The sequence below is a fragment of the Brienomyrus brachyistius genome, unplaced genomic scaffold, assembly GCF_023856365.1.
Source record: "Brienomyrus brachyistius isolate T26 unplaced genomic scaffold, BBRACH_0.4 scaffold67, whole genome shotgun sequence".
In the NCBI taxonomy this organism is placed as follows: Eukaryota; Metazoa; Chordata; class Actinopteri; order Osteoglossiformes; family Mormyridae; genus Brienomyrus; species Brienomyrus brachyistius.
This window is the reverse complement of record NW_026042342.1, coordinates 1,527,870-1,541,196: the sequence shown is the minus strand read 5'-3', so window position 1 is coordinate 1,541,196 and position 13,327 is coordinate 1,527,870. Positions and strand designations below refer to the sequence as shown.

General features: G+C 52.3%; 1 protein-coding gene across 1 annotated transcript in view; it reads left to right on the top strand.

Annotated features, from left to right (window-relative positions):
• Positions 1-13,327, top strand: part of LOC125725465 (regulating synaptic membrane exocytosis protein 1-like) — a 70,189-nt gene that overhangs the window by 35,597 nt on the left and 21,265 nt on the right. The window contains 13 exon segments of the mRNA XM_049002398.1: positions 98-957; positions 4,427-4,467; positions 5,290-5,400; positions 6,173-6,272; positions 6,457-6,580; positions 7,324-7,370; positions 7,968-8,080; positions 9,352-9,482; positions 9,668-9,839; positions 10,158-10,317; positions 11,092-11,148; positions 11,975-12,170; positions 12,337-12,456. Coding sequence (XP_048858355.1) covers positions 98-957; positions 4,427-4,467; positions 5,290-5,400; positions 6,173-6,272; positions 6,457-6,580; positions 7,324-7,370; positions 7,968-8,080; positions 9,352-9,482; positions 9,668-9,839; positions 10,158-10,317; positions 11,092-11,148; positions 11,975-12,170; positions 12,337-12,456 — 2,232 coding nt within the window.

Sequence of the window (13,327 nt, the reverse complement as noted above, 5' to 3'; positions counted from 1 at the left end):
GGCGATTAGCCAGCACGGCTCTCGTTGCGCTTTGTTCCGCTTTGCTCGCTGACGACGCCGACACCTTCCGCATCTGCCCTGTCACCCCAACTCGCAGGAAAAGGCCCGTGTCGCTCCACGAGCCCGTCACCAAGACGGGGCCGCGAGGGGAGAGGCGCAGGGGTCTGGGCAAGTTGCAGTCACACGCCTCCGAGGACCTGAGCCAGCGGCGCGACGCCCCCCGCAGGCTAGAGAAGGTACGCTCACAGGACTACAGCGTGGCAGGGGAAGCGGGCCGGCCGGAGCCAAGGCCGCGGCAGCCAGAGGGCGAGGCGGAGAGGCAGCGGCGGGAGGAGGAGTTTCAGACGCGCTACCGCAGCGACCCCAACCTGGCGCGTTACCCGGTGAAACCGCAGCCTGAGGAGCAGGAGATGCGCATCCACGCCAAGGTGTCCAAGGCACGGCACGAGCGCCGGCACAGCGATGTGGCCATCAACGAGGTGGGGCTGCAGCCAAACGGGGGCCCCAGGGAGGCCAGCCAGAACCGGCCGAGCAGGAGGGCCGGAGGCGAGGGCGAGCGTAAGGCACCTCTGGAGAACCACCGCTCCTACTCTGTAGACAGGACCGTGGGGGGGCCCGCCTCCAAACCTAACCACGCCCCCCAGCTCGCCCCTGCAGTCCGCACAGGCCCCCAGGGCCCTTCCGGGCGGCCTGACCTCAGGAAGAACCACCTGGAGCCCAGCTCGGCTGCCGTGCTGCGCAAGGCCAAGCGGGAGAAGATGGAGAGCATGCTCCGCAACGACTCGCTCAGCTCCGATCAATCCGAGTCCCTGCGGCCGCCGCCACCACGTCCCCACAAGACCAAGCGTGGGGTCAACAAGAGGCAGATGTCTGTCAGCAGCTCGGAGGAAGAGGGCGGCTCCACACCAGAGTATACCAGCTGTGAGGACGTGGAGATCGAGAGCGTCAGCGAGAGAGGTACGTGTTAACTGCCCTACCTCTGCCAACTCCGCAGGTCTGATACCATGCTGTCATTTCTAGCCAAGTTAACGCTCTCCGGAAGTGACGTAACAAACCGCCCGCGTTCTTTGGGACTGTTTCACATGCTGTCAAAGCACGACGGCGTCATTAATTTGTGGTTATAAATGCTAGGTGAGCCATAAAACGGGTTTAACTGCTCATGTTCAGCATTAAGCTGTCGCTTATTTTCATTACACCACACTTGTCACCTCACGATTTTGTACATTCACACGCGTCAAGCAATCATCAGTTACTGTTGCGCCAGGTATTAAAGACAAGACAATGACTGCCTTTAAAATAAACGAATGTCTGTAATAAATTAACAAACGGAAAAATAGCTGCGGAGGAAAAGAAGGAAGAGGATGTGGGAGATCGTCTTTGCAGTCTTTAAAAGGGCAGCGTGTTAAGGCGAACGGGGGGCGGAATGTAAATATGGGAGGGGGCAGGCTGGATCCCGGCAGACAGGCGGGAGGGTCCAGGACGCAGCGCCCGAAACCCTGTAGAGTAAGCTCACCAGCTGTCATATCCATCGGTAAGGCAACTCCCAATTAACTTATTACTACATTAACTGCACGTCTAAACCATTTTATTAAAACAGCTTATCCTATGTGATCTGTTGCTGTTTAAAACTGCAAACTATATCGCTGCGTTTCTATATTGTGATTCGTTTTGATTGTGACAGAAAGTGACAGTGATTAACTGTGCCGTGCTGTGTTTGTAACATCAGTGTTATTTTGATAATTGCAAGAAATTGCACTTTAATTAAGATTTTTAAGCTGATTTCTCTCCCGAGGTATTTACACTTAAGGTACGTCGTGTTCTGAATAATTGGACTGTGACTTAACAGTTTAGTGTGCAGGACACCTTGACGGTTGTTTAAATGTGCGTATTTTCTTCAGAAGGAATTTATAACTAACTATCATTTGGAAAAGTGGTTTGTTTCCCACTGCAGTGGCCGTCTTGCACATGCAGACATTTTGTGAGGACGTTATTTTTGCATTCGCCGTATGATCATAAGCAATCTGCCACATACCGCAGGCTGTCGCTTCCAAGTTATACAACAGATCTGCGGTTTTTTTAAGTTCCATTTCCAAGGTCCCAAGGGACCGTTGTGTTTTTTTTTTTTTTTGCCCCAGCAAAGCGTTGTCATACCTGCATGTGTACTTGCTTAAACTAATCGAGAGCTTGGCGATTAGTTCGAGTACAATCACGTGTGTTATACTGAATAAAAATACGCCATCCCCCGGGTCCCCGATCCGAATCGGAAAATACTGATCGCAGCTGGAGCTGTGACGTCACTGCACTGTTACTGCGGATTTTAATATTCATTCATCGGCTTTCCATAACCTCCTATCCAGCATACGTTTGCATAATTTTTATTATTGCTATTATTATTATTAGCGTCACCCACGTGTGCCCTTACTGCTGTTTTGCCCCCTTCCCTTCCGTTTATCTTGCACTTCGAAGGTCCTGACTCTGGCCATTTGCCTGCAGTGTTTAACCTCGCTGGGTTTTTTGTTCCTTGATCTACCCGAAGGATGTTAAGAAGCCCAGTCGGTTTTTCTGGTTTGGGGAGCGGCCAGCTTTGGGGTTTAGAGCCGGGTCCCTTGACACCTGGGCCACATGGCGGACGGGGGGGGGGATGTTATTTATTACTTATTTAAAATCTGTTTTCAGGGTTAGTTTTTAGCACACCGAGTACAGGAACTGGGTCAATAAATCGGTATCCTAATGCCGCCCTGCGCTGGCGGTGATCTGCCCTGGGGGGTTGATGGCAAGCAGTCGGAGTTGGAGCGATCAATTCGGCTCCCAGTCTTTGACCGATACACAGAACAAACGCACTGAATGAAGGCGAGCTGATAGTCGGTCTAATGCCGCAAAGACTGACAGGAAAGCCGGGTGCACGGTCCTGTCCCCGCACCATGGAGGGAATCCGCCCCGTGCATACCGGACAGCTTTACCGGTGCGATCAAGTAGGACAAATCAGATTGTTAAATTTTTACTGTACACAGTATAATACATTGCTGCAGGTTAGACAGTTTTAACCAGCAGGACTTATTGGTTTTATTAGAATGAGTGAGCTGAGGCTGTTTATATCCTGAAGAGTGAGCTAGCTTCACCGCATGGCGTCGTGCGTTGCATGGCACACTGTGTCAGAAGCCTGCAGTATGCGTATGGACCGATTTTCACCCGTAACACAGCGGCTTCCAATTTCCCCACTTATTTCAGAAATCTGCGTTGTGCTATTTTTGTGTGTCTATTTATTGTCAGTCAGTCGACACTATATATTCTACCTTTTATGTTGCTACATTATTTATTAATTTTCACATACATAATGCACCGCATGCATGGGTGTAGGAGAGAGTTTGACATTGGGGGTGCATAATTAATAATTCACATGTAAAGATCTATATTTTTTGGCTGGAAAAATAAAGCCAATATGGGGGGTACATGCACAGTCTGTTGCCCTTGGTTCTTGTGCCACTGATTGCATGTATATAAATTGCTGTGTCCCCCCCCCCCCAGACTGTGGTCATGGCTGAACGTTACCTCGTGGAACTGTATAGCTGTTTATGGATAAAGCCTGCCTGACATGACTGTTTGTGCATCCAATCGAAGATGGGGGCCATCTTGTGTAGCAGTTCATTTCACATGGTCCCACATGGTCCGTATAGTCCCTCATGGTCCGTATAGTCCCTCATGGTCCGTATAGTCCCTCATGGTCCGTATAGTCCCTCATGGTCCGTATAGTCCCATATGGTCCGTATAGTCCCTCATGGTCCGTATAGTCCCTCATGGTCCGTATAGTCCCACATGGTCCGTATAGTCCCTCATGGTCCGTATAGTCCCATATGGTCCGTATAGTCCCTCATTGTCCGTATAGTCCCTCATGGTCCGTATAGTCCCTCATGGTCCGTATAGTCCCTCATGGTCCGTATAGTCCCTCATTGTTGCTGTAGTGTCACCACAGCCGAGTCCGGCCGTTTCCTGTCTGCTGTCCCTGTATTGACGCTCTCTGAGGCCACGCGCACGTCACGGAAAGCTGGCCGAGCAGGGCCGTCCCTGGGGGCATATGGCACGCCAAGCTGCCAGCCCCTGCAGATGGGCAGCCGGGCCTCATGTGTGCCTAGCGCTGGTCGCTCGCCGTCTGACGACCCCCCACCCCTATCGCCACCACCTTCTGGATAATGGGATTGAGCCTCTTCCAGCAAAGCGAGCACCCACCCCCCCTGGACGGCTTGGAGGCCCTGCTTGCCGGCATTAGGGCTGTAGCAGTACATCAGTCCGGTGACGGAGCCCCCAACTGCTGCTGTAAACAGAGCTGTAGCGATGAGACTCCAGCACCACCTTCCCTGTGTTACTGCACCTTCCGCCAGCTGACTGCCCCCCACCATCCCCCTGCTGAAATCCTCCCTCTCCTTTCCAGGTGACTGGGACTGCTACCCCTTGGACCCCACCGTGTGGCACGTGAGTTTTCTGAGGGCGACACCATCACGCCCTCCCCCCCCCCCCAATCCCCCTTGCATTTTCCGCAGGAGTTCGCCACATGGCATGGAGAGACTGGGCCTTTTTAGGCGCCCATCTGGGAATGGACGTGTGCTCATTGGCATGACAGTGTTTACTTTAAACGCACTTTCACTTTTGACATGCCCAGTGGCCGGTATATATCAGTAAATATGGTAAAAGCAGGCAGAGGCCCCAGCCTTTTTAACCTGCAGCTTGTCATGTTACCACTCCGGTAAATATTTACATGTGTAATTGTACAAAGCTCTAAGGTATGTATGCGTGTTGATTTATGACTGGGCTCCTGCTAAGCCGCTGTATAATAGCATGTGAAACTACACTCAGCGATGTTTAAATAAAAGTGTGAGATGTGTAGCTTCTTCGGTCACATTTTTATACTGTTTACTTTCAAATCCGTGTCACAGAAGTAAATGACTGATGTTTTAATAAGCATGAGGTACGTGGGTTTGGACCCCTCTCCTTCCCTTTAGGGGTGCCGTAGACTCGCCAGGTCTCCTGCATTAGTGTGACTCTTCCGCCCTCTGGAGTCAGTGTGCGGGCTCTGCACCTCAGCCTCGTTGTCATAGTAACCATGACAGAGTGAACAATGGGACCAGAATTACGTTTTGAAGTATATACTAACATAAATGCGGTTGGTGTGTGCGTGTGCATATGTGTGTGTGTGTGTGTGTGTGTGTATACACGCTTGTGCATGAGTGCATGTATGAGTCCGGGTCGGTAGCTGCTGGTAGACGTGGCTGAATTCCTGTCCAACCTCCTCCCCAGCATCCTGTCACCTGGCAACCGTCCAAGGAGGGTGACCATCTGATTGGACGGATCACCCTGAGCAAGAGGATAGCCATGACGAGAGAGGCCAGCACCATGCTAGGGTTAAAGGTCAGCGATCAAGCCATCCGATAATTTTACCATCCGCGCCAGCACCCCGGCCGGTCCTCTCCTACGCAGAACCACACGCTGCTGCATTCCAAATATACTTTAACGTTGGTGTGAGAAAATGTTTCCGAATTTATCAAGTGAGCTGACTCTCATCCGACACGATTTACAGAGCTGTCGTGACGAGAAACAATTATGTCAGTAAAGCAAAGTGATACCGCACAGTTCATTCAGCGTCTGCTATTAGTGCAAGTTATTTACCCAAGTAGGATCTTATTGACATATCGCACTATCTGTGTGTTAAAAACATGGCTGTTTCGTAACTGGATAGAATAACCGATATCTGCTAATAACGTATGTCGCTAATCGCCTGTTTAGCTACTTGTCTTGGATGACGTCGCTTTGCATTTGCCCTGGAGATCGCTTTAGATAAGTGGTTAAATGAAATGAATCATCGATGCTTGCGCACATGTGAATCACCCACCTGTGACTGACCCGCAGTTTGTCAGAGCTGCCCCTGTGTTAAAAATGTGTTTACATTTCTTCACGACTGACTGGCTAAAGTAATATCAGCTAATAATTTGTGCCACTAATAGCCTTTTGAGCTATTGAATTTTACGTCATTTTGTGATTTAGTATACGGGGTCCTTTCTCCAGAATGATAACTGTAGCTAGAGCATACGGGAGGTCTTGTCCCTGGAAACTCGTCCATGCCACACTTGACGAGATGATGGCGTTGCAGGTCAGCTGATCACTGGCTTCATTGGATTCTCAGGTCGTCGGAGGGAAGATGACAGAGACTGGGAGACTTGGGGCTTTCATCACCAAAGTCAAGAAGGGGAGTCTTGCCGATGTCGTGGGTCATTTACGGGCAGGTGAGCAGGAATTCTGGAAAATGGCGTTCCCAGCTATCACACTCACTGTCGCCTCGGTTTGGAAGAAAAATTCCAGGAAAATGCTTTATGGGTGTCGTGTTATTTCTCGCCCTGTATTGCCGAGGCTTAAAGTGAAAGTGTCGTCCGTATATCCGTGCGATTTACCGCCCACCTGTGGTCCTAGGTGACGAGGTCCTGCAATGGAATGGGAAGCCGTTGCCCGGAGCAACGAAAAAGGAAGTTTACAATATCATTTTGGATTCTAAATCAGAACCTCAAGTAGAAATAGTGGTTTCAAGGCCAATTAGGTAAGTCCAGTCGCCGAAGTTCAGGGACGGACCCTGGTAATGTTACTTATGCAAACAGGGGGAGATTTAACTTACAAATGTGAGGTGTCCTACCCTAGTGATTAACGATTCTGCTTTTCTGAAGGCACGGCCCAATAAATCTAAACAGCCTTAAACTTCTCTTTCTGCATGTTTATCTCGAACCCTGTGCGCCCCCCGGTCTCTGATTTGTCTTCCTCTTTTGCTTAAAAGAGGGTTCCATCACTTTCTTTCCAAAAACTTGGAAAGAAAACTTCCAAAAAAGAAAGATCTATAAGGCGTGCCAGTAAGTAGAGAGCCCTCAGAAGCTGCGGATCCCCCCCCCCCGCCCCCCCCCATCTCTCCTCAACCTGCGCTCCAGTCTCTGGGCTGACGACAGCATGGCAGTGGGCGGGTTTGGTGGTGGTGGGGATTAGCGTTCCCACTTCCCCCTCGGAACCTTCCCTGGTGTTTCTCCTTGGGCTTGGGCTGCACCGGAAGCCCTCTGTTGCCTTGGCGATATACTACGGGCTGGCTGGTGTCTCCTGCTCCTGTGTGTCGTTCTCTCTTTCAAATTCGACGGGAGAGAAAGTTAATCTGGGACTAGTGTGTGACGTGAAAAGCGAAACAGGGTGACTGAAGCCATTTAATACGGACTGTTCTAGAACATCTTCCTCTTCCTCCTGGTGTACGTGCGTGTCGAGTGTCTGTTTATGTGGTAAATATTGCTTTTTTTTATTGTTTAGAGATATACCACGGATTCCAGAAACATCACATCCTCCCTTAGAATCTAGTAAGTTTTAATTATAATTTTTACCTTCAGCAGCATCGCATGAATTTTTGCCTCAGTTTGCTTCTAAAATATGCCTCAATGAAAATCGCACAAAATTGACACGTTCCTTCAAATTTTCATGAATATATTCTGATATGAGGGGAACCCTTTTCGAAAGAAAGGGGTGGTAGCATTGGGTGCTGCACGGTTGGCGTTGACAGGGATGTTGAGAGGTCTGTAGGACGACTTGTTCCTCTGACATTGTTGTCTCCTGGTAGCAGATAACAGCCTATTATTGCTCATACTGATTAGGCCCGGCGTTCCTGCAGGACTTGCCGGAGTCCTCCCCCATGCCAGGTTTGCACAGGGCTGATCTCATCTGGCTGCTCAATTCTGGCATTCTGCGAGCTGAAAATGCGACGTGCATTCAGGCACATGACATTAAATGCGATGTAAATTCTTTAATGCATTTATGTAGCATAATTCTGTGTGTTATGCATGAGGTAGGGAGCTCACTTTCCTGTATACATGGGGGACGCCCTGCACACAGTTTTACACATATAATGTCTCATGTTGGCGCTTTGACGAAAGCATTCCTGTTCTTTCCATTTTGAGCAGGTTCAAGTTCCTTCGAGTCCCAGAAAATGGACCGGCCCTTCATATCCATCGTGTCTCCCACAAGTCCCGGGACATTGCGAGACATTCCTCGACTGCTGCCTGGACAGCTTTCGGTGAGTAGACGATGAATCCACATACACGCCCGCGTCTCTCTGCCTGTGCGCAGTAAATCCACGTGCATGCCCGCCCACTGATCTCTGCCTGTGCACAGTAAGTCCACGTGCATGCCCGCACACTGATCTCTGCCTGTGCACAGTAAGTCCACGTGCATGCCCGCACACTGATCTCTGCCTGTGCACAGTAAGTCCACGTGCATGCCCGCACACTGATCTCTGCCTGTGCACAGTAAGTCCACGTGCATGCCCGCACACTGATCTCTGCCTGTGCACAGTAAGTCCACGTGCATGCCCGCACATTGATCTGTCTGTGCACCAGAAATCTAAGTGCACACCCACACTCTGCTCTGTCTGTGCACAATGAGTCCATGTGCACGCCTGCACACAGCTGTGTGTCATTCACAATGAGTCCTTGTACACGCACGTACTCTGCTGTCTGTCTGTGCACTATGGGTACACATGCACAGCCCCACACTGCCCCCTGCCTGTGCACATTCACTTTGCGTGAACACCCCCACACAGTTCTCTGTCTGTACACATTGAGTCTAAGTGCACTCCTCCACACGACTCTCTGCCTGTGCACATTGAGTCCACGTGCACGCCCCCACACTGCTCTCTGTCTGTGCCCATTAAGCACATATGCAGTCCCCCACACTGCTCTCTGTCTGTGCACATTAAGCACATGTGCACTCCCCCACACTGCTCTCTGTCTGTGCACATTAAGCACACGTGCACGCCCCCACACTGCTCTCTGTCTGTGCACATTAAGCACACGTGCACGCCCCCACACGGCTCTCTGCCTGTGCACATTGAGTCCACGTTCACGCCCCCATACTGCTCTCTGTTTGTGCACATTAAGCACACGTACACTCCCCCACACTGCTCTCTGTCTGTGCACATTAAGCACACATGCACGCCCCCACACTGCTCTCTGCCTGTGCACATTAAGCACACGTGCACGCCCCCACACCGCTCTCTGTCTGTGCACCTTGTGTGCACGTACATGCCTCAACTCTGCTCTCTGCCTGTGCACAGTGAATCTATGTGCACACCCTCAGACCCTGTTCTTTGCCCGTGCACCTGACTTTACGTGCACGCCCCCACACTGCTCGCTGCCTGTGCACATTGAGTCGACATGCACACGCACACTCTGCTCTCTCTCTGATGTATCATCATATGGCAGTGAAGCATGAAGCCCTTTCATTGGTTGTATGACCTCGTGGTCCCTCCTCCACTGCTGTAGCTAAAGGAGAGCATGTGCCTTGCAGGTGAAGCTTTGGTACGACAAAGTGGGCCATCAGCTGATTGTCAACGTGCTTCAAGCCATAGACCTTCCTCTCCGGATGGATGGGAAGCCCAGGAACCCCTATGTGAAGATGTACTTTCTCCCCGACAGGAGGTACATGCCCCTCACCTCCTCCGCATACAGCCTTGGTGTATAGAAGCGTGCACAAGAGCTTGTATGGATCTCCCTCACACTAATAGTCTGTATTACTGAGCATCAGCCGTCCAGCCTGTCACACCATTGGCCGTACTTGTGAAGGGGCACGTCTAATGACGGCTTTGCCCCTCCCACCCATACAGTGACAAAAGCAAGCGAAGGACCAAAACAGTGAAAAAGAGCCTGGAACCCAAGTGGAACCAGACCTTCCTCTACTCGCACGTGCACCGAAGGGACTTCAGGGAGCGCATGCTGGAGATCACCGTGTGGGATCAGCCGCGAATCCAGGAGGAGCAGAGTGAATTCCTGGGGGAGGTGTGTGTCTTGCGAGGGTCCTGTGTAATCGGTGAGCCTGTACCTCTGCTACAGTAAGCTCCACCGCCGGTGGCCCCTCGGCGCATTATACTGGAAGACTAAGTAAAATTCTGCACTTCAACCGGCAGTGGTAGCTATTGAGTTGTGTAATGTCTGTTCATGTTATGTTCTTGTAGTGTGGATGTGTACTTAGTGGGTATTTGTGCTGTGTGTTTGCAGTGTGCTATGTGACACATATGTAGATTGGCTGTGTGTGTGTGTGTGTGTGTGTGTGTGCATTTGGCCTGACTCACATGGTCATCCTCCTCCCCGGGTCAGATCCTGATCGAGCTGGAGACGGCCCTGCTGGACGACATGCCGCACTGGTACAAGCTGCAGACCCACGACGTGTCCTCGCTACCTCTGCCCCAGCCCTCGCCCTACCTGCCCCGGCGGCACAGCCACGGGCACGGGGACGGCCCCAGCAAGAAGCTGCAGAGTGAGTGTGGGGCGCCCGCGGTCTTGGGGCATCGCGGGAGTCTGCTGAGCAGTGGGACCCGGACCTCCATTTCACCTCGCGCTCCTGCTAAGCGTGAAGGTTCCCACGGGGGGGTTTGCAACGAGTTCAGGCTGAAAACGGTGGAAATGGCAGCTCATGGGGGCCGGACCTGAGCCGCCGTCTGACAGCTTCGGAAGCAGCTGAAGCGACGGGTTTTAAACTGTGTGGGGTCTGTGTGATGCTAACATGCTGCTGGAACAGAGTGGTTTGCGGTTTTTACTCATCTGCGTGTCTCTGAACATGTGTTTGTGTGTGTGTGTGTGTGTGTGTGTGTGTGTGTGTGTGTGGGTTAGGTTTATATCACATGGTGGGGACCAAATGACCTCCACAATGTAATAAAAACCTGTTGGGGACCATTTTTCAGGTCCCTACAGAGATCTGTGAATGCAATCAAAAAAAGCAAAAAAGTCTCATATCTTGTTTGGTTACTTATGGTTAAGGTTAGGGCTGGGTAGGGGTTAAGGTCCTCATGTTGGGATTAGAGTTTTCCCTATAGAAATGAATGGAGGGTCGGCACAAACATATTATTACAAACCTGTGTGTGTTTGTGTGCGAGTGTGTGTGTGCGCGCGCGGCTCCTCTCTACGTGACTGTCGTCTATAACAGGACGTCCCGATTGCCGCTAACCCTGCCCTTATGTGTTTACCTGCGGACCCGTGTGTGCCTGTGTTCACGACCCCGCTGCTGTGTGTGTGTCTGTCCACCACTGTGCAGGGTCGCAGCGCATCACTGACACAGAGTTTGATGATGGTAATGCCATAGTGGCCACAGGTGGGTGCGGGTGGGGGCGGGGGGCATGGATACGCGTTGTGTTGTGTTTGGTAGGCCTCCAGCACTGGGGGAGGGGAGGGGAGCCGATGCATCCCGGCCTCGATAAAACAGCCCGTTTTTATCAGCTCTGGAGACAGTGCGCTAGGCACCAGCCCGACCCGGAGCCAAAACGCAGGCGGCCCTTTCCGACACGCCCAACCCCCCACCCTCCCTTCAGCCACACGAGGGCCTTTTGTCCAGGAAGCGGGTGGCTTGTTGCAGCTCTCCGTCTCCAGAGCCCCTCTCCCTCCCCCTGCTGGACAGTAGGAGACTTGGTGCCATGAACAGGGCGTCTGGGGGAGTGAGGTTTTAAACGTTCCTCGTAGAAAATCGTATATTTTTTTTTCGTTGTGCGCATGCCTGCAGTAGAAAAAGAGTCGCCTGCAGTTGTGGGAAAGAAAGGCAGGAAAGGATCCTTGGCATTTTAGGAGGGGCCCCTACTGTGCGTCTGCCCTGCCTCCCCGGAACAGCTCTGATTGGACGAACCACCCCATTCCCCCAAAACCCCCTGCGCACCCCCCTGTTCCTGCCCGGCAGGGTGGCTTTTAGCGAGATCGGAAGCAATCGGAAGGCTTTCCCTGGGTGACCCGGCAGACGTACAGGAAGTGGCTGCCAGCTGGTATCCTTTGACCTTTGACCTTTGACCTCTTTCCCGCGGCGTTTCTCCGGCTCGGCGCCGGCATGATGGGATCCGCCGCCGTAGCCCAGAAACGTCACCCGGCATGACGGCGGCGTGGGGAGGGCGGGGTTGTCCGCACGTGCACCAATTTGTCCCCCCACTGACCAGGCTCCTGTTCCCCCACCTCCCTCCCCAACGCTGGAGCAGCTGCTTCGGAGAGGAGCTCGCGGGAGAGGGAGCGCTCCACCACGTTGGTGGTGCCCGAGCAGCAGCGCCCCCAGCAGCACCGCTCGCGCTCCGTGTCTCCGCACCGCGAGGAGCAGGGCCGCGGCCGCTCCCGCCCCCCCAACGTGCCCATGCAGAGGTGAGTGGGGGTGGGGGGTGGCCACTTTGTGGGGAGCCTCAATTCCTGCATATGAGTGCAAGTCAGGACCAGCCTGCCAACAGCTTTCTCTTTCTCTCTCTCTTTCTCTCTTCTTCTCTCGCTGTCTCTCACTCTCTCCGGTTCACTCTCGCCCCGCCCACTGCAGGAGCCTCGATGAGATCCACCATAAGCGCCAGTCCTGGTCCCCCACCCGCTACCGTGACTCCCCCCGTGGCCGCGAAGAGCGGGAACCCCAGGATTCGGAGCAGGAGTATTCAGAGGACAGGTAGAGTCCAACAGGCCCCAGCTCAGTGGGTGGTGGGACAGGGGTTAGGGACGGGGGCATGGCTGTAGCACCTGGGCTAATGCCGCTCAGCTGTGAATTTGCGGGGTTTGCTCCGCTTTCCCTTCCAGAGTGTCTTATACCAGGCGTGACACGCCGACAGACCTGCAGGGGGCGTCCTGAGCTGAAGTTGTATTGTGTGGCTGTAGAGCCGTGAAGCTTTGTGTGAGTCCCCAGTAGCGTTTGTAAAGCGAGGGCCAGACCACTGCAGACCTGTACAGTGTGAGGAAGGGGGCCACAGTCTACCTCCTTCCTCTTCCTCAGCGGGTATCCGAAATAACCCCCACCCTCAGCGTGTGGCATCCTGGGTGACGATAGACCCTTCTCTCAAAAACCACCGTCGAACGACGTGGGTTGTCGTCGAGTCCGTAACCTCGTAGGCATCAGTAGGAGGTGCTGTGGTCGCGCGGATGTCCTGGGAGAGCACACTGGACCCCGTGACCCAGAGAGCTCAGAGTCAAGGCCAGTTTACAGCGCGGGGAATCTGTGATACTTTCTTCCGTGTTTAGTAACTCAGGTTGTAATTTGATTAGGAAGATCGATCATTTTCACTTTTGGTCAGACAAACAGGAACATCTCAGACAGCAATGCTAACAATAAGACCCCATTATTATTATTATAATAATTATTATAATAATTATTATTATTGTTAGGAGTCCAAACTCCACCGGTACTGGATCCCTACTGTTATTCTTCTTCTTCTTATTATTATTATTATCATTTTTATTATTGGTGTAATACTTACAGCCATAGCGAGTGTCGATCTTATGATTTCTTTCTGTTCCCGCATTGCACATCTGCTCACCCATCTGTC